A 21,536-nucleotide genomic window follows, 5' to 3' on the forward strand; every position below is an offset into this window, starting at 1 on the left:
TATACAATGCAGGCCTAAAGCTGAGGTTTGAATTTGCTGTCCTATAACCTGCCTATGACAATAATATGTTGTTAGCATTTGTCATTTTGTTCACCAAATTTGCCAACAGTCTTTTAAACACCACCACCACGTACATGTACATTTTGTATTTCTGCAAAAGCAATATAAACTGGTGACAAGAGGTGCATCAGTGCTTTGAAATAAATTACATAATCTTCAATTCTCTACACAATATGTAATTCCTGCGTGGGTATAAATGTAATAAGTTTTACCAGTCTAGGTGCAAACTTTAAAAGTGTGCAGAAATCGACCACACAATGACTGGAGAAGTATAAAGAGCATTTTCCGTTTGTGCTTTTAAAGTTTAGAACTATGAATGACTCCACTTCTCAGATTGGCATCTGGTCTGATCTCATTACATCTACCCCCCCCCCCCCCCAATACAGTTGATTCAAAGCTGTTAAATGCAAATTATAGTGAAACATTATCACTGGTACATTGTAAGTTGCAAATACTGTATTGGGATCATAACAAAACATATGTGACCCTCCATCACACAAACCAACAAAAAGTCGCCTGACATGAATATTTGGTTGACGGCAGATTCTGAAAGAGCAGCTATAAAATACACTATAAGTCAATGCAAACGGACTTACCTACCCCATGTACATATTTCTCAAAGGTTTTCTCTGGCAGCATCAGTGTTTTTTCTTTGACTCAGCTCATTCTTGGCTAGCGTAGGTTTCTGGTCGTTGCTGTCAACGGGCTATCGGGCTAAAATTGTCATTCTGATCGATGTATTCTTTTGGTCACCCAGCTCATTCTTGACTAGCCCATCGGTTCTGTTTGATGCTGTCAACGGGCTATCACAGGCTGTCATTCTGATCGATGTATCGTCTTAGCCACACAGCTCATTCTTGACTAGCCCAGGGTTCTGGCTGATGCTGCAAATGGGCTATCCCGGGCTCTTATTCTGATTGATGAATTCTTGTGGCCGCCCACCTCATTCTTGGCTAGTGTTAAGCCTACGGTTCTGGCCGATGTTGTCAACGGTCTGTCACGCACGGGCTGTCTCTCTGATCAATGTAGAGTCTACCTTTTTCCCTAACCGCACCAGCGACCCGAACACGTACGTACTGCTTCATCGTCCCGGCCAGAGTTACTTGTTCCCTGGTTTCTGTGCATGTTGGTGTGTCCACTTCCCTGATATATGAATTGAAAGATACAAAAAAGACCTACACCGCGTTAATAAAACAATGTCATTGCTATAATTCGATAAACAGAACACGGCATTACATGACGTGACTCGTCACTTAGAACAAGCCTGAAAACATACTGAAGAGATTTTGACCTAACAGTTAGGCCTACTGGGCTGTAGACAGACCTCTATTGGCTCTAACGTTAACACTGACAGTTATAACATATACGGTAAGTGCGAATATAGAACAAATTTCCTTATTGCATGTAGACGGTATAGACCTTACCCCGGGGCGCTCCTTGTACACAGTTATCTTTGCGTTCGGCGTTTGGGCTATGTTTCGGAGTCAGTAGACTCTATTTTTGATAGGCATAGAAATGTCTAAACGTTATAATATGCATACCTAGCTAAGTAACTTAGCCCTGCCCAGTCGCTGTAAAAACGTGACAGCCATGCTCCGGCCCCGCACGGCGTCTGTTCGGGCTAGCCCATGAGCCATTGCTACCGGTATGCCAAATTTCTAATTGGGAGAAGAGTCAGGCCTAACATGTTATTGTTAGATCTGGATCTACGGCCGGATCTACTGTACCTGGTATACACAAGATAGCAGCTTCGATCAAATTAGATCTAACATTAGGCTAATATGATTAGGATCTAGCTAACCGTTAAGGTTAATCACTGACTGAAAACGAAAACTGAGTGATGAATCTAACACGTAACATTCTAACTTGATTTTGTACCAACGAATGTCATCTAAAAATGAGATAAAACCACATTAAAACTAAAAATCTTACCTCTTCTCCTAAATTGTGATGACTGCCATGGCGAAAATGGAATTGACAGTGACACGTTTCCAGTCCACTTTGTCAAAATTAATGTCTAACGTTACCGGGTGCCGCTCATTATGGGTACGGGGTGTGATGTGTTTAAGTTAGTGTACGTGTACGTGTCTACACTAGCCGTCTGCTGCTATGCTGCATGCATGGGTATTGCATTGGCACTCTGCCGCTGTGCGGTGGTAGGTTTGCATAGGCGCAGGCAGGCAGCACAGGGCTACATAATTAATAGCCGCGGCGCGTGTCGCCGCGGTTACATAGTCCTACAGTGCAGTACTAGTATGTGTACGTTTACGCGTACGCATATCTGATCGAGCGCTAAAATTGGATGGTGGCAGCTGTCAGTTGGCACGCAGCCAAGAGAAGTCATTAGTCTGCGATAAAAACAATATGTACTTTTTATTATCACAGCAGTAGAAACACATACAATATTTTTGTACCAATACCACAGTTTTGGTGATTCTTACACCTGGCATTCGAATATACAGCAAGGGGAAAAATGAAAGTGGACCTAAAGATATTGTTTGACCTGCAGGAGTACCACAAATAACACTCGGGGACTGGATCGCATACTAGCAAATGGTGACGAACGGAACCATTTCGATTGGGAACCATTTATAGGTGCTCATCAGAACCATTTTGCGAGAACCATCTGATGAGAACCATTTTGGAGCCGACGAGAACCATTTGAGAACCTTTTTTTCTTAGAGTGTACAGTAAAAGGGACAATCTGGGATTATTGTACCCTAAACCTATTATTAACTGCTCTTGATGTTCTACCACCTATGCCTACTACTGGACGTTCAGAAAACCTTTAAAAACTGTCTAGAACGTTCAAAACGTTTTAAGAATGTCTGAAAAAGTCTAATGGTCCTTTCCAGAACGTTTATAGAATCTATTATCTGTCTAGAATGTCTATTTTTAAAGGACATTAAAAAGTACAGTAAAAAGGACAATCTGGGATTATTGTATCCTAAACCTATTCCTATCTGCTCTTGATGTTCCTTCACCTATGCCTACTTGGATCCTATTCCTAGCTGATCTATCTGTATTACATTCTTTTACATACCGGCAAATGTTGTAATGCGTGAAGACATGGTTACTAAGATTAAATCGCACATACCGTAAGTATATAGGCCTATTAGAATATGAAAACACCGCTTCATAACACAATTTTAAATCGTGAATAACTGAATAATAACGTGAGTACAATTTTTAACACAGTTAGAAAGTTTTAACCCAGCATCAATACTATAGATTTGAATGTCGACTAGTTTTCAAATTAGATATTCCTACTTGAATATTCATAAATTCGCGTGAATATTCATGATATTCGTTAGGTACAGGGCGTATAATTTTGTAACGTCGGATAACGTTTACAAACATTTTGCAAAGGAAGTTTCATTTTGTAACGTCCATTGACTTTTTAAAAACGTTTTCCAGTAAGCCTATGTGCTTTGTGGTTAATAGTAAGTCCAAACTTTGACGTTATATGTATGTATATGTATGTATATGTATGTAAAACGTCCGTTTTAGACGTTTTAGACGTGCGGAACCTAAAAAAAATGGAACGGCTATGTGCAGCACATCAAACGCGAACGCACGGTTATCTGACGTTCGATGTACGTCTCATGCGTCATCCATTTGTTTCTCTAGCGTTCTGTCCTGTGGGCATGCGGTTATTATTCGTTTCTCGTGCGTTTGCGCGCGTTCCGCTGTCATGTACACAATCGCCCAGTGCAAGGTGCGTTTTGTTCGACCGCTAGACTGTGTATGTACGCTCCTCAAACTGGAAAAAAAAAAAACACGAAACAAAACCCGCCGGAAAATTTACACTTTGTTCACCGGATTGACGATTTGAACAACGGATGAGAAACATCTCACCCGTTTCTTTTACGGTGGGCCTATCCGGCAAAGTGTGACAGGGGCTTGACGCAGCATGCTATCCCTATTCATGGCAATTTTGGGCGAACTGTCGCATTTTGATCAGAACATGTAACATGCGTTCATCGCTATACAGTATAAGTCTAACATACGAAAACACATGTTGACAGTGTTCAATAGAATTTAAGGACTGTTATTATGTTTGCTAATGATATCCAGGCCATTCTGTTTATAAGCAACAAATTTTCAATGAACATCAGTGACCTTCATAATTATGTTAGTATACAGATGTTAGTTTAGTTTTACATATAAGATTACTTTCGCCCCCACCCCCCCCCCCCAAAAAAAAAAAATCCTTCATTAATACATAAGCTCATAGGCGCAATTATTGATTGATTGTTTGAAGTAATTTTGGGGCAACGTTATTTCCCATTTAAGTGTCCTAAAAGATTGTATTACGAGGGGGGGGGGGTGTAATACACACTGGAAACAGAAAATAAATCGACCTCCCTGAAAAGTATATCTTTTTACTCTGGAAATATCCACATCGCATCGCAAGAAATCCCACAGTGTGTGGCAGGCTTAATTGCATGTTGGTCGATGGTTACAGTAGGGCCTACATATACTTATTTACCAGTAAAAACTGCCGATGATAACGTGACCGTGTGAGCATGTACCTAGATTTGGCTCGTCTGAGATTTACTGAAATTCCTTTCTGTAAATCCTTTCGTTGATTGCCTTTAGCGAATCTAAATTGCTAATATCTTTTTTTAACATAATTGTAATTTTGATTTCTCTTTCGGGGTTAAACATTTCCAAGATGAATATTCATCCCGAGATCCCTACCCAGCTCAATATTTAAGCCTGAACTAATCCATTGTCATCTTCTAAGGTTTGGCGCCTGTGTGATTTTGGACAGATTATGGGAATGAAAGGCGGCGTAAGGCATGTAAGGAGAAAATAATATTCTGCAAAATTTAGGGGAAAGTCCATGTTAACTGCAGGCCTTGTTCAAATTAACTTTGTGGCATAGAAATTAAGTATTTGATATTTTCAAATATCATTCACAGATTTCCTATAATCTAAAAGGCCTGATTTATACTTGAGATTAAACATTATCAATAAATATTAAAACCTGCATTAGCGGTCACCCGTCTATAGCGGTAACCTGCACACGCATGAGAAACGAATATGAAGCACTGCCCGCAGGACAAAACGCACATGGTCGAGGAACAAGTGAAAGACACATGAGACATGGTCCAGCCTAACGAACGTCAGAGAACCGTGTGTATGCGTTTGATGTGCTATATATACATAGCCATTTCATCCGTTTCATCTCTTGCCTCTCCAGAAGGCCTATACGTAGCGGATGAAAACGCGGAAAACAATAATTTAATAGTAACTGCTATGAGGGGCTCAGTTGAAATTATGGTGATGTGATGTGATGTGATGTGATGTGAAAACCATAACTATGCCCTCAGCTTCGCTTCGGGCATAGTTATGGTTTTCACATCACCTTGGGCCTACATAATTTTAACTGTGCCCCGAATATCAAGCTGTCGTTATTTGTTTTATATACCGAAAATATAGATTCCGAAATATAGATACCGAAAATATAGATTCTAGTCTCTTTTACAGCACTCGTACTCGATCGATAGCGCGGCGGTCGTACATCATTGGTGCGTACATTTAGTTTTAATGATCTATGTGTACGGGGTTGCGACTGTCTCCAAACCCATTTACAGGGCACAGTAAATCATGACGTCATTTTGATAAAAAATGGGGCACAGCTATTTTCATGACTCCACTTTTAACCAACCAGATGAGAGGAATCTATATATGAGGTATGTAATACAGTATAGGAATATCAGGTACCTATAGGCTACATTATATAGAGAAAACGTACAACTATCGGACAAGGGTCATATCGCGCTATTCGTTTTCGGAGAAAGAGGGAAAGAGGGAGAGAGAGATCTCTGCATGCAAAAAGTTTCATGCCGTTCTGACGGAAATCACCGGAAGAAAAACGTCAATCCAAGGGATAAAATGGAAATGAAATGCATTTTTGGAGAGAATCGGCAAATTGTATGAGGCTCAAATTTCGTACTATACGGTAAAAGGTGTAACATGAACATTTCGAACAAATCACGCAATAAAATCTTGTGATAAATCGACATCTTCTTCTAAATATGAGGTGAAAAATTATTGGCGTTTTTACATATTTGTGCCGCACTTTTTGCGATTTCGGCCCACACAGCGCTCTGTGAAGCCTACGAAGTCCCCCCGCACTTTTTTTTAATGAGGAGCTAGCTAAACAGTAAATGCGCGCGCGTGTGATACGGCCAGCGCGGCGCCACGACCTATCAATACATTACAACGTGTAGTTAAGAGCGAGCTAGCTCGTACATACACTCTTTGAGCCCCCCGCTGCACTGGATATGGAGAGTCCATGTCCACGAAGTCATCGATGCTGTGACTAAATCTTTGGAATCGGAAAATTCAGGTAAAATTAAAAATATATATATATATATATATATTTCCAGAAAGCAGACACTGTTGAAATTTATCCAAATTTTGGGGCAACTAGGTCTAGTTCTAGACTTTCTAGGTAACCTACGCCTCCTACTACCAGCTAGGCAAGATTCTAACGTTAGGCTTAACCAACGTTAGCTAGTAATGTAGGCCTAGCTAGGCCTAACGTTTATAGTAAATCTAACAGAACACCTACCAGTATGTCTATAGTTTTATGCGTAGCACTAGTGTACATTATACGTGTAGGTTATTGGTATGGTTGTAATACATCGACACCCTTGCGTTTTTCTATCGATAGAAGCTTAAAATTTCACACAGTTCGCCTGGAATTTTACCCACATGTGGAGAAAATACTCCGCATTCACAAGCGCGATTTGAAAATGCAATTTCGAATGCGTGGGGTGTTATTTTTCCCTACTCAGTGACAGTGGCGCTGAACTTTGAAACCAACATCCCTACCCCTACCCTCCACATTGCCAAGGACGTGTGAAGCGCACAATGCAATTCCAACGCAACGTGTAGCGTAGGGCCTATTTATGATTGCATGCATGGTAGGCCTACTGTAACCGTGGCGTTGGGACTTGTTAGGAGAGTGGATCGTATCATCGACTGTAGGCCTAGGTATTGTAATATTATTGTATTTTTTAAACAACTGTATTGGCCGAAATCGGGAAAAAATGTGACACAAAAATGTAAAAACGCTATAAAAAAAAAATCAAATTTCACCTCAGTCCATCAGATGTCTGAAGAAGATGTGGGTGGGCCGATTTATCACAACTTTCTATCACGTGACATTTTACTGTACAATATGAAATTTGAGCCTTACCGGTAGCCTACTGTATTTGCCGATTTTCTCGTTGTCGTCCGCTCGGGCTCGGTATAACTTAAGAATGTGTACTAACATTGTTAGATTCTAACGACATTAAAGTCTAAACAGTGTAGAAAAATCAACAGTGAATCATGGGTATGAATTGTGATTCTGGTGCAAGGACATGATGTGAGAGACGTCGATTTTTCCATTACGAGCTATTACGAAAATCGTGTCCGGAATTTATAAATAATATGATTTTACACCGCGCTAAAAAGACAACTTTGTGCAACGTTAGAGGGATAGAACTTCACTTAGAACCCCGTTTGAATAGGCATAGACACTATAGCCATGGACTTAGATTGAGGGTCTAGCCTAGAGATGTACCTATCCACAGATTCTTATGTTCTAAACAAGTTAATGCTTCTATAATTTGGAAAAGAGTCAGTCGCTGGTATTTTTCTAAACATTTCCCTCTTTCTTTCTTTCTTTTTTTTTTTCTTGTGAAGCCCAAGACAAAACGTGGCTTCCTGACGGTGGAACCAGAATCCACCGGAATCGATTAAAGGCACACACCTACTGTATCTTGATCGCCAAATTATTGCCAAGACATGCCAGGTACTCCATATTGTATAGCTCGCCTCACCGAGTGTGTCGCTGCCCAGCTAGTAGACGTGAAGGAGAAATGGAAAGCATCGCGGGAGTTTGTGCGCACCCGTCCGCTGACCGCCCTGTTCCTCACGGCTGCCTCTATCGCACTCCTGCTTCCTCTGTCTTGTTTCCTCTTCGTTGTCAGTTCGTCGTTCATCTTGTCGCTTTTGGCGTTCTTTTGCATCCAGGGTGAGTTTCTCGTTCAACTTTTTAAGAGAAGCCATAGGACACGTAGGATTCTGTTTTAAGTTCTCTACTGATCGGGACTTAGAACCTTACAAAGTGAAAAAAAAAAGATAGGAAGAAAAGAAAAGTAGAAAACTTAATTGAACAAGATATGAGTCATTTTCATTTATGATAAAATGATATCTTATTAAACAATTTATGTTATTCAATATTCATCAAACCCACTCTGTGGAGTTCTCTGTGCGCACATAGAATATTTCATATAAAAATTAAAGAATATAAAAAACATAAAAACATGAAGGAGATACATTAAACAAATGAGTTCTTATTAATTCATTTAACGCTATAGCAATAGTATACTCGGCATCACTTTACAATGGCATTTTAACTCAATACAAGTTTAAAACAATTATTTTTTTTTCTTCAGTTTTATACTTTTTTTTTTTAACTTTTCCATCCAACCACTAAAGAAAGTTGTGTTGTTGGACAAATTCAGCGTTGATCATCATACATCTTGCAATTACATTGCCAGACTCCGTTAAGTGTGCTAGCATACTTTGGTCTTGATCACAGGAAAATGAATATTTTTAACTCGGTGTAAATATATTGAAGTGGAGCTATCAAAAATAAATGGCATGGAATATGTGTTTTTTATGTTATTGCAAGTGCTGGAATGTTTCCATCCACTGCTTATGTGTAACAATACTTACATATTGAACCTTTCTCTCATTAATGTTTGTTACCTGCTACTCTGGTGCAAAATTAAAATAACGTCTATGTTTCATTTTGATATTGAAACAAGACACTAACACTCCAAGCACGCAATACAATTAGTCCGTGATCAGTTCGCCTTCCATCGGACAATGCCTCCTCTATTAAGTCAGTGAACTCGATGGCGAGCAGAGATTCGATGGTAGCCACTGGCAATTAAAGATGTTGTTGCCTCTGTTATGCCTGGCTTCCAGTCGGTGAAATCGATTTCAGTGTGATGTGCAGAGCCGTCCACAAAATCCCCGACAGTCGCCCCAGTGCGAGAACGAATGTTGTCATGTTACACTCTACGTACAGAATGTTACACGCTTTTAGCCCTTGGAGGGGATCTGCATGCGTTTAGTGTTTTCTATGTTTGTTTTTGTTTCCCGCCTCTGTTTTTCAGGTGCAGCACGTCAATCACTCTACTGTGAGCATTGTTTAAAGTGACACAACGCATCGAATGACTGACTAGAGTAGTTTACTATAGCGTCTCTCTGAGTTGCCAATGGTGTAAAATCAGCATGATTATGTCTGGAGGGGTAGATCTTACCAAATGACATAAAAAAGCAAGGTTGTAGGAAGTTCATACACTGTCATATGACTGCAATAAAAGATTGCACTTCCAATAAATGCAGTTGGTGGTTTTCGCAAGTTACAGATAGACACACGTTCATGTCAAAGTAAAGTAAAAATTAGTCATTGCTAAAGTGTCTTCATGTAATGAAATAGCTATATCGCTCAAGAAGCATAAAGGCATGTCGTGACATTAATCGACAGAGATGGAGGGTAAGTTGCGCATTCCTGCCAATATAGCCATTTCTTCGATTCTGCCTTAATTCTGTTGTCTAGGAATATCAACTCTTATCATCTTGTTTCTTGATTAGCGCTATTCAGAAATAACTAAAACATGAAAGTGTATAGGCCTACTTGTTTTCGCATTGTATCTGAAAATGACTGTTTCGTTCACCCCCACGTCTGCAGCATTAAATACGATGTTTCTAAGGCGCACATCCTTGCTGTCAGCTTCAATATACAATTCGTGAGTGCAGAACACAGATTTTCCGCTACCCGGGAGCATGCCTTGACCCAGATAAAACGAGTCCTCGCAAGTACAAACACAAGATATCCTGCGCGTCCAGGTACCTACTGACACTCCTAGAGGCGATGAGGGTGTATGTGCGTATCGTCCTTAGTCAAATTACATACCATATTGATGGGATTCGAACTATGAGCACTCAGGTCTCAACCAAAAAGAGAAACAACAACAACAACAACAGCAACATTTTGCTACGATACTTCAACATGTTCAATAACCAATGAGTGTTCGTTATTTTTTACTCTGTTTAAAGGCACCGTCGTGGCGATAGCCACCGTCGTGTTGATTCCAAGCCTGATCATCTCCGCGCTCTTCGCTACTGGGCTGGTGGTCTTTGTCAAAGGGACTCGCTTGGTCTGGGACGCAGTCCAAGCCGCCAGACGGACAGTCGTTCTCGTCATCTGGCCACGCCTTGTCGAGCTGCGAAAGGACGGTGTTGGTGGGGGCTTCCAGGGAAAGGTATGATGTTTGTAAAGAAACAGAGCACCATACACACACACACACATAAATATACACGCAAACATGCAAACATCATTTCCTTCTCCCTCTATCTCTCGTTTTATCTCTCATAGGTACAACTTACTCATGCAAGCCACCAAAGGCAATACCGGACGCCTCCATGGGTCATTTCAAACATATATATTATGTATGTTGACATAATTTATCCTACCAAGAAACCGATAACAAAAGAAGAAGAGGAAGAAGAAGAAGAAAAAAATAATAATCTCTTCCTGGAATACAAACCATATATGCTGGACTTTTTGTGTCTATGTCCATTTTACTCTCCTCCTGTTTAAAACTTTCTTGAACTATTAACGCTGTCCACACAATGACTGATGGTCGATTCCCTGATGTTCAGTTTACAGAAATTGATGTGTGTATGGAATTTAATCTAATCAAATGATTCCATTAAAGGAAAAACACGTATTATGCATGTATACATGTATATATTAAGACATGATGTCAATTAAATAATTCCTCTTGTTATCGGTCGACAGAGCGTTTTTGATAGGCCATGTAGATCTATTCTGAGAAGTAAAGACCAAAGCAATCATTATATTCACATAATCTTGGAGATCTGCTTTAGTCCTATGTGAGTTTCCTAATCAGTAAATTGGAAAGACGTGAGAAAGGAAGGAGTGGGCTCTACGCATTCAGAAGGTCCGTTCTTTTAAACAATTTTACATTTACTTCTCTGTGTGCTCCTATACGCAGTACAAATTCCAGCGCTGTCCCAACAAGAACACCGACCCACTGGCCAAGGGGGACTTCTCCCGACCTAGCATCAAGACGACGTTCATCGACAGCGACCCGCTTGCTGCTGTCGATGAAGAACGACTCGACAGTAGACTGATGGGCGAGGAGAACCACCATGATGAATCGGTGGGCGAACAGGAGGTTGCAGATTACTAGGACAGAAAGCACCCGGGGGGACACAGGCATCCACGGAAGAACACGACCGGCATTCGCAGCTCCCAGATTCATTCTCGCCAACATCGTCGAAACACAACTCCCAATGCCGTTGAGCGCTCCGTGTCCCATGCAGGATTGGATGGAACACCAACGAGCTCTCACAAATGCACTAACCTTTCCAGAATACCACGACGCGCACAAAGTACCATTGATCGCCAGGCCCGAGCCGCTCGCAAACACCGAAGTAAGCGGTACCACTTGCACTTGGACAGCTCTTGGGGGCGTGTGGATATACCCACTGACGTCGATGAGGACAGAGGCGATAGATTTCCTTCTTCATTGGTTATTCTTCTCTGTTTATCTCTCACGTTAATCTCCTTTCACATCGCTCTTCCATTTTTACGAGTCATCGCCTGGCTTGCAGATCGCTGATATATTCAAACGTTATGTAAACCCCGTAATATTTCTGGTCACATTATACAATATGATTGATACACAGTATCCAGACTGACACTCTAATCTTACGCTAACAGTGGACGGTATAGAAACTCTAAATTTAACATTCCTTGCCTCAATGCCGAGAAGTATGAAAGCACAAATATGGATAAACTAGAGAAGATAAGTAGTCATCACATTCATGCTTCTTTCTGTTTGTGAATTAGAATGATATTAAATCGCATCGGACTTCTCACCATATAGCTGCGTTCTATGCACATATTTTCTCAGCATTTAATGACAACTAAAGGACCTCGAAACGAAGAAAGTAAGAGAAGAAGAACGAAAACTTATGTTTTGCGTCAAAAGGACTTCGATTTCAGTCACGAATGATTAGTTTGGATTCCCAGGAAGTGCGTTCGCGGTGATTGTGCTTTGTAATGCAGTATCTGAAGAGACGTTAGATTGAAGATGGAACCCATGCCAGCTTACCAGTAGTTAAAAATGAGAACCTGATACAGCAGGATTTCAATTACAAACTGAACTGTGACGTAAACGTAGCTACGAGCAAAGTCATCCAGGTCCACCTACCATCTGAGCAGGTGGTATTCATGGGGCGTTTGCTCTTTAACACGTCTCCCGTTTCAACTTTCAGAAACGACCGCAGAGAACGCAGAGATGCGCACACTTGAAATTCAAACCGATAATCACTAGAAATTGAGCGCGTCTTCGCAGGACGGCCGGCTTATTTGACTGCTTAGCATACCAGAAGATCAAGGAAAAGGTATCTCAGCTCATAGGAATGTGTAAGCAGCACCCATCCAAAGCACCTCCACCACATTTTGTCCACATATACGAGCAGTCTGCTGGCGCCATGCAGCACGTGTTCCGCACGCTTGGAAAACCTATCCGTTTACATTCATGAACCCACCAGAAGACACTAAATTTGTAAAGCATCCTGGGCGCACAAACTTAAATCAAATCACCGTGTTAGAAGTTTTACTTTATTTAGACCTTATCGATCCTCTCATTATTGTTTATGCCATTACGGGAATTTTGAGGCAAAAGGGGGAAATCGCACCCACAATATTGTGGATGCTTCTCCTGGGTGCAGTAGCGTTACATGTTTATCTTTAATATCTTGAAAGTTGATGATTGACCCATAGGTTGTCAAGCCTGATTCATAACCAATGAACCTGCCGCACAAAATGTGATGTTCCTCTACTCTTGCAGGAGTTTGTTCTTGTTTGTTGAGGGTTTAAACAAGTTGGCGATCTCTGTTTATGCTGAACTGCTGTTAAAAACATGTTAGAATTGTCAGCTTAATTCGAGGTTTTAACTTAACCATTCAAGAGTTACTATAACCTATTTTGAATATTGAATCATCATCATCGTTATATCATATACATGAATGTATATTCATGCTGTAAATCAGTATTTTTTTTTTTTTAGCTGATTGAATTCCCCGAATATTGGTTTTCATCAAAGTCACTCGTGTGTTACAAGTAGATAGAGTTATTGTCCTACTTGTTTTTAGTAGTGCACTTTAATAGAATTTCTCCTTTATTACATCGAATGACTTTTCAGGTGGAAATGAGTAGTTTTGAACGTGTACAATAAAAACCTATTTACTTGGCATTCCGACCCTCTCGGAAAAACAAGATTATCAATTCTACTATTTTGCGTTATCCTTTCCGTTGACATTGTGCAATGTTGGAATTGTTTAAGGTTGCAAGGTCTTTTTCTTCCTGTGAGGCAAACCAGCAAGTATGTGCAGCGTAAAAGTGGGTATCATTGGATTGGAGACTAGCGACTTAGTGGCGACTCGAGTCCCGCTGGTCACGGAGTGGCCGCGGAGACGTCCCCGCGACGTCTCCTGGAGACTAGCCAGGTCTCCGGGGAGTCTCGAGAGAATGGAACATGTGCGATTTTTTTTTTAAAGACTTTTTCCAGTTCCAGCTGGTCTCGGATACGTCTCCGTGACGTCTCCTTAGTTGCAGCCAATTCGCGGAGGCTAATTTTGTCCGCGAGGTCTCTGAGACGTCTCCGCGAGCTTAAAACCCATTGCATTGGCGACGTACAGAAGACGTCACGGTGACATTTCCTCGGCAGGGAAGACGTCTCGGAAACGTCGTGGCGGCGTGTCCGTGACTTCCGGGTAGATAAACTGTCATCTTGTTTGGATAAAGCCTCCGACGTCGCCCTAGAGTTGCCTTTTTGGTGAGAGCGCAAAGCATTTCTTCGTCTTAGAGCCGCACGAGTCGCAAAAACGATGAGTACGTGTGCACATGCAGAGCAGTGATTGTCATTATACAGTGGTCACCGATCTTTGGTACATTTACTTGTACTAGATGTTGTTAATACCAGCAGATCACATTTTTTTTAAAGACCTTTTCGTCCATTGTCAAAACGGATGTGTTTCTCTCTATGTTTTGAAACTTGAATGAGAGCGAACCTTGTGCTTTGGTTATGTTAATGACATTTACCGATAAGCATATTTTGTGAGTGTGGTAGACAATTTCATGGCTTACTGTGTATATGGCGTGAATCGTGCTTAAGAATGGTACATGAACACTACAGAGGGATATCCCAACCCATTAAGCAGAGACAGAGAGAGAGAGAGAGAGAGAGTGTGTGTGTGTGTGTGTGTGTGTGTGTGTGTGTGTGTGTGTTTGTAGGCCTTTTGTACTAGTATTTTCTTTTTAATCATTGATGGCAGGTAAGGTGTTGGCGCCCTCGCCGATGAAAGAGGGCAAAGACCTTTTTTTCGAAGCTTACTGGGAGGGAAGCTTAGCCTTTCGCTTTTGCCGGAGATGTTGCAGTCCAGTTTGCTGATCACGTCTCCCTCACACGTTTCAGAAATAAAAAAAGAAAAGAAAAGAAAGAAAAACATGCGAGAAGAACCAGCAAGATCAACAAAGACAGAAAAGGAACAACGAATGGATTGTAGTGCTGTCCAAAGTTACACTGACTATCAGCAAAGAGCAAGGGTTTGAAAGAATTTACAATATATATATATATATATATATATATATATATATATACGAGGTAAGGTTGCTTAGTGTCGTTGGGATAATACCACTGCAGCATTGGTTTTGAGTTCTAAGGTAGACAATTAAATAAATTGACCATAGGGTACTCGGTCGTTGTCATCTCCAACGGCGTTATTGAAGACTTATGATGACATAGGGAACACACAAAACAAATGAGTTGACTGTGGACTAATTGACTGCCTTACTACTGCGCAGTCTGATAGTGGTTACAGGGAAGCTGCAAGTCTGTAAATGTAGGGTTTACATCATGTAAAAGAACTGCATTAATATTATATATATATATATATATAGTTGAAAGAAATTGGACTGAGGCGGGACGTTGCTCTCGATCTTAGTCTCCCTTTTATTTGTCAAGCTTTCGGCCCGTCATTGGGCCTTCGTCAGGACCTACCGACAGAACGATTATCATATGAATAACCTGATGTGTCATATAATATATAATGCAATTTCACTGCAATTTCATATAATGCAATTTCATATAATGCAATTTCATATAATATATAATGCAATCTCCAACACTATCTCGACAAGTGTGATTACCCTCCCCAACAAACTAAACTACAAATCAACAGAGCTCGCTCCATCCCCCGCGCGGAATTATTTGACAAAAAAGAACGGCCCCCCTTAGAAAGAACCCCTTTCGTCTTAACATACAGTCCCGCCACCGCCAAACTACACAAAATTCTCAAAAAGGAACAAAAAACCCTAGACTCTCAGAGATACTTTCGGATCCCCCGTTGGTTGCATACCGACGCCCCCGCACCCTCCGCGACCTACTAACATACTCTGGCGACCCCAAAAATGACTAGCTGAATGAGAACAACACAAACGGCTTTGCCAAATGCGAAGCCAAACGGTGCATGTTTCACAACTTTGTTAAAGAGGGCAAACAGTTCAAAAGTAATGTCACGGGGGAAGAATTCCCAATCACATCCAAAATACAATGCAAGTCAGACTGGCTCATTTATTTGATATCATGCACGAAATGTAACAAACAATACGTGGGAAAGACAGAAACATCCTTGTACACCAGATTCAGCAACACCAAATCGGAAATACTGAACTACAATACACCCAACAAGCGAAAAACCCTCCCCTACACAACACACTTTAACCAGCCCGACCACTCAATTGACAATGTAAAGATCACAGGCATCGAAACAATTCGAACAAAATCCCGCCAAGTAATCCTACATAGAGAATCCTTCTGGATAAAGAAATTGAAAACACTGACCCCCGATGGCATTAACGTTGACCAATGAACCCTACATAGCTCTTATCCCGAACCCCCTCACTCTAACTTCAGACTCACAGTAAAACACCCGTAGCAGAAAACTTGGCCATGACCAGACAGGACAAAATACAGCCCAACATACAGGTAAAACACCCTAAATAATTTCAGGTTAGATATATTGTGATTATTGAGATTTCATTTGTATATGTACTGATATATTGTGTGATCACAAGATGTATGAATAAAGTTGAGTGTAATAAGTTCATGTGATTTGATATGAATGAAATGTATAATGGTGTACAATGATGCATTTGGGAAAATGTATGAATCTGTGATTTCTGATATGATTATTTTTTTTACTGTATTCTTATACTATGTAACATAATAGATAATATGATTGAATACTATTATTGTGAAATTCTGTCGATATTTATTGTATGATCACACGATTCATGATCCTGTTGAGCGTCACGAGTTGATCTGACTGCATGGATAAGAATGATTTGAAAAATAGTGTATGATGGATTTGTGAATATGATCTTGTGATGTTTTAATATGATTATGTTTGATTATATCTGCAAAATAAGAGGTATTATGAATGATTGAATGGTAATTATTGTATTTTTGAACAGAATATGAGCACACGGTGCTGGGATGCACGATAACCACACGAGTCCCACGCAGGTAATTTACAGAAATTGTTGTTGTTTACACATTTTTGATCTAAGAGTTGATATATATTTGGCAGGGTTGACGCTATTATATTTCGGTAATATACGAAATAAAATAGGATATGTTGATTTAGATAGTATTATATCAACCGGAGTTGTGTGTGTGTGTGCGTACGTATATGAGTGTGTGTGTGTTTGCTTGCGTGTGTGTGTATGTGAATATGTATATATGTGCGTATGTATGTGGGTGTGTGTGTGTGTGCGTATGCGGATGTATACATATACGCAATGCAAATAGACATATGAATATGATATGTATAATGATTCTGTTTGTTATCATTATGCTAAGAATTATAAGACAATATGATTATTATATGGCAGCATTATGATATAAGAATTTATTAATATATTTTTTGGACATATTTATTATGATGTTATTCTGATGATGATTTGAGGTTAGATTGGATATTTGTATTGAATTGAATGATTGATTTGTGTATATAAAGGAAATGATTTAGAAGATTGGTAATATGTGAAATTGCATTATATATTATTTGACACATCAGGTTATTCATATAATAATCGTTCTGTTGGTAGGTCCTGACGAAGGCCCAATGACGGGCCGAAAGCTTGACAAATAAAAGGGAGACTAAGATCGAGAGCAACGTCCCGCCTCAGTCCAATTTCTTTCAACTATATGCATCCAACAATGCGGCACCGCGTACGTTCGGGACCCAGGGAACTATTTCTCACATTATATATATATATATATATATATATATATATATATATATATATATATATATATATATATACATAACAATGATTCAGGGAAAAAACAAAGTAGAGTGCAAAAAGATTTAAAATTTCATAATTTCATGTTGCTCCTTCTCTGTTCATGCTCACATTTAATGTAATGTGACAAGGGAATCAAAGAATGATCTCTATGTAAAATATCGAAAGTTAACATATAGAGATCAATAAGAGTTACTTCAAGACTTAGAAAAATGCGCCCTCTTACAAAAAGAAAAAAAAAAGATTTTATAACTTCATGCGAGAGAGCCTGAGAGACTTTCAAGCGGTCGGGATAGCACAAACGTGCAGAAAATAGTATCTCAGAAATTCGAGATGCTACTGGCTGTAAGGGGTAGTGCGTTTTGCAATTGAATATTTCAAAATGATTACAATCTGAAGTTTTGTTTTTGTTCTTTCTTTGAAGTCGGGAGTTTACATTGAGATTAGAACAGGGCTTTATTTTTTTATCAATCTAACCACCGAAATTCTTTGTTTTACATTTCCCTTTTGTCTTCTCTGGACGAGTATTTGATTAATGCTGTGTCGCTGTAGTGAGCCTGGAGGGACTGTGTACTAGGTAAAGATTAATCTTTTGGAGTGGCGAAACATCAACAACCCTCTATCTTTTCCAGAGTTTCGAGAGTATATGCGGTTTTCTTATTGCTTGATATTGACTAAACGTGTGAAGCGTACTTTCTGTAAAGACAGTACAGAGAGTTCCATGCATCATTCGCTCCGAGCTCTTCGCTCAGCCCAGGATGAACTGAATTATTCTTACCCGTGTTTATTCCCTCGGGCCGCAACACACACAAGCACACACACACACACACACACACACACACACACACACACACACACACAACTCTCTGTCTATATATCTATCTACCTATCTATCTATCCATCCATCTATTTATCTACCTAGATATAGATAGGTAGATAGTTATGTGCAGACAGAAATACCAAACATATCTTTTATTCTTATGCAATCAAAGTGTGGCAATTCCACGTTCTTTGATTTGTTCCTTGTTAGGTTGATTGCGCCTTGAGCATATTTGGCACATTATAAGTCACATTATTATTGCTATTATTATTATTATTATTATTATTATTATTATTATTATTATCATTATTATTATTATTATTTTTATTATTATTATCATCGTCATCATTATCATCATTATTATTATCATTAGTAGTAGTAGTAGTAGTAGTAGTAGTAGCAGTGGGTAGTAGTGGTAGTAGTAGTAGTCGTAGTACTGTAGTATAGCTCAGTAGCAGCAGCAGTAGTATAAAGTAGTAGTATTGAAAACTGGTATTGAACGATCTCTTGCCAGATACAGCATGACAATGCAAGATGAAATTGCCTGAAATGGTTAAGTAACAATTTTGGTTGTCATTACAGGCAAGTTCAATCATAGATGAATTCATGGCGATCGATCTCTCCATCATCCACAAATCATATTAAACTGAATCGTTCTCGTTGAATTTTCGTCATGTTCTCCTTGCTATTGAAATTAATGGTCTGTATGTGAACAACGATGCTTCAAACAAAACGTCATTAGATGGCGTGCTATATGTTTTGTTTCCGTTACACTGTAAGTTTACGTCGAGTTGCACCCTATACTTTTACATCATCAGAAAACTGATGAGGTAAAAAAAAAACAACAACCCTCTTATGAATATGTTGGTCATGGTATTGATGAATAACTCCTTTGATCGTCATCAGTAAACGAGAAAATAGAATTGACACATTTAAATCTTACTCCCACATGAATGCGTTTAACAGTATCGGTTGAGATGAGAATTGGGCTTATAACTTTTTCCGAGATACCAAGAAAAAACTTATGAAATAGTACAGAGCATACCATTTTAAGAGGAATTCAAAGTTTATTATTTTGATGAAAATCGGGTTTGAATTGATTAAAACATCCAAAAACAAAGTAAAACAAAGCGATCGTAATAAAAGGTGGGTCCCACACTTTATTAGAATCGCTCTGTTTTGGATATATCGGCCATTTCAAAACCAATTTTCATCAAATAAACGTTGAATTCCTCATGGAATTACATCCTATTTCATAATAAATTTCATAAGAGGTTTATCATTATCTCATCAAAAAATGTTAGAAACCTGAAATTAGGCCCAACAAAAACTATACAATCCCTTTAACAGCAAAGCTATACATTCTGATAGAGTCACGACACTGTGTAATCACACATGTGATCCACCATGCAACTTCTCACAACCGTGGTATATACTGTGGGTAGTTATGATAACATTGCAGCTAATCAGAAGCAGAATATATAGCATCTCAATACATACGAAAAGTTTAAACGTGTAACATTCGCAATTAAATCATTATTTATTCGTTCCTTAATATTCTTTGATGCAATACAACATTCAAACTCTACACTCACAACATTAATACTAAACTTAACACTTTCCTTTAACATTGCACATTATGAAATCACTTAAAATATGACAAAACATAAATATATTGTTCAACGTCACGGCATGTTACTCATATGTTTATCTATATTGCCTTGCAAATTTTCCACACAATGGCACAATTTTGAAATTTAGCAGCATATACTTTTTTGCTGTAGCGCGATGTATACGAACACCAGTAATATATTTAGCCAGCCAGGACGAAGTAATCTTCATTGGGGAAAATTCGGGCTCCTTGCAAACTCTTGATACGCAACATAAATGTTACACTGCTGAAAATATCACTTCATGAACATATCGCTACAGCAATGCTGATAAAAACTGATTTTCGAAGAACTTTTAGGATTTCAAGTGCAAAGCGTCATCTATAATGACTGTGTGTTTGTATGTTGTAACTTTGCTTTATGATAGAAATTCTATAAAGTTGGAACGTTAGAGCTGAAATATGTGTCTGTGTCTGTGTATATGTATGTGTGTGTGTGTGTGTGTGTGTGTGTGTGTGTGTGTGCATCTGTTTGAGTGTCTAAAAGGTGAGTGTATTATTAACAAGTGCTAAAAAAATACAAAGTAAAAGGTGTGATTATTGTAACCACTTGTCCAGTTCGCATATTAGAGACTAGATTCAAACGTAATAATTTAGGGTGCTATATACCCACGTGAGAAGAGATAGAGCAAATAGCTTATCCTCAGACAAAAGTCTCCAGTAAGTGGAATTATTATGTATCACGCTTGTCGACAGAAAGGTAAGCGATTCACATCATGTAAGGGGACTGACGAAGTGTATTAATTTACAGATACAAAGCAAATTAAGAAATGCAAAAGCTTTCATGTAAATTGGCATTATACAGACATTGTTTTCAAACAGCTTTTCCAACAGTTTTTGTACTATTTTTGAAATACATTGTATTCGCTGAGTCCTTAAGCCAAGACTAATGATTTGACGGAATCAGAATCCAATGAGCTTTCATATAGAAGTGTAACGGATGTTTATTGACAATAAGAGTTGGAGATTGAACCGCCCCCAATATTAATCCGGGAAAAAAAAGAACATTTCAGTTTGTTTATCTTATACACGTAACACATGCAGGCCTACTGCATTTCCGCTCCGGATTTGGTTTAAGAAAATCAGCGCTCAGACTACCAAATCAAACTTCGTAATTAGTTTCCTACGATGCTCTGCACCTTTGTCACCATGTCAACGTGGGCTCTTTTAGCCTATGATGTTACATATTGTTAGAATAGTCCGTTGCTAAGCATTTATAATAATCGCTATACACTTGCGTAGATGCTTTCTGCGATTTATATATATATATATATATATATATATATATATATATATATATATAGGACTAGTTTCTGTATAAAACATGAATCTAACTCATGATTTAGGACCAAGCTAAACAGAACACGAGGTAGTAATCTTACCACATAACCCCAATTTGTAGGCAAATATATTTTCGACTCGTTCTCTACATCCTACGCAAGAAGACCTAAATGTTGTGTTATCGATCTCCAACAATGGGGGCAGAATTGGGATAATCTCGG

At 39.2% G+C, this 21,536-nt stretch overlaps 1 protein-coding gene across 1 annotated transcript; it reads left to right on the forward strand.

Annotated features, from left to right (window-relative positions):
- The first annotated feature begins 6,340 nt into the window (after positions 1-6,340).
- Positions 6,341-13,453, forward strand: LOC140231855 (uncharacterized). The gene is made up of 4 exons (XM_072312006.1): positions 6,341-6,421; positions 7,768-8,098; positions 10,198-10,403; positions 11,160-13,453. Exons 2-4 carry the CDS (start codon positions 7,870-7,872, stop codon positions 11,355-11,357), a joined length of 633 nt encoding a protein of 210 aa, XP_072168107.1. The 5' UTR covers positions 6,341-6,421; positions 7,768-7,869; the 3' UTR covers positions 11,358-13,453.
- Positions 13,454-21,536: the final 8,083 nt, after the last annotated feature.

The sequence above is a fragment of the Diadema setosum genome, chromosome 8 (assembly GCF_964275005.1).
Source record: "Diadema setosum chromosome 8, eeDiaSeto1, whole genome shotgun sequence".
NCBI lineage: Eukaryota > Metazoa > Echinodermata > Echinoidea > Diadematoida > Diadematidae > Diadema > Diadema setosum.

Coding starts and splice junctions, on each gene's coding strand:
- LOC140231855 (XM_072312006.1), top strand. CDS start 7,870: ATGCCAGGTACTCCATATTGTATAGCTCGCCTCACCGAGTGTGTCGCT. Junction 8,099..10,197: donor GGCGTTCTTTTGCATCCAGG/GTGAGTTTCTCG, acceptor CTCTGTTTAAAG/GCACCGTCGTGGCGATAGCC. Junction 10,404..11,159: donor GTGGGGGCTTCCAGGGAAAG/GTATGATGTTTG, acceptor TCCTATACGCAG/TACAAATTCCAGCGCTGTCC.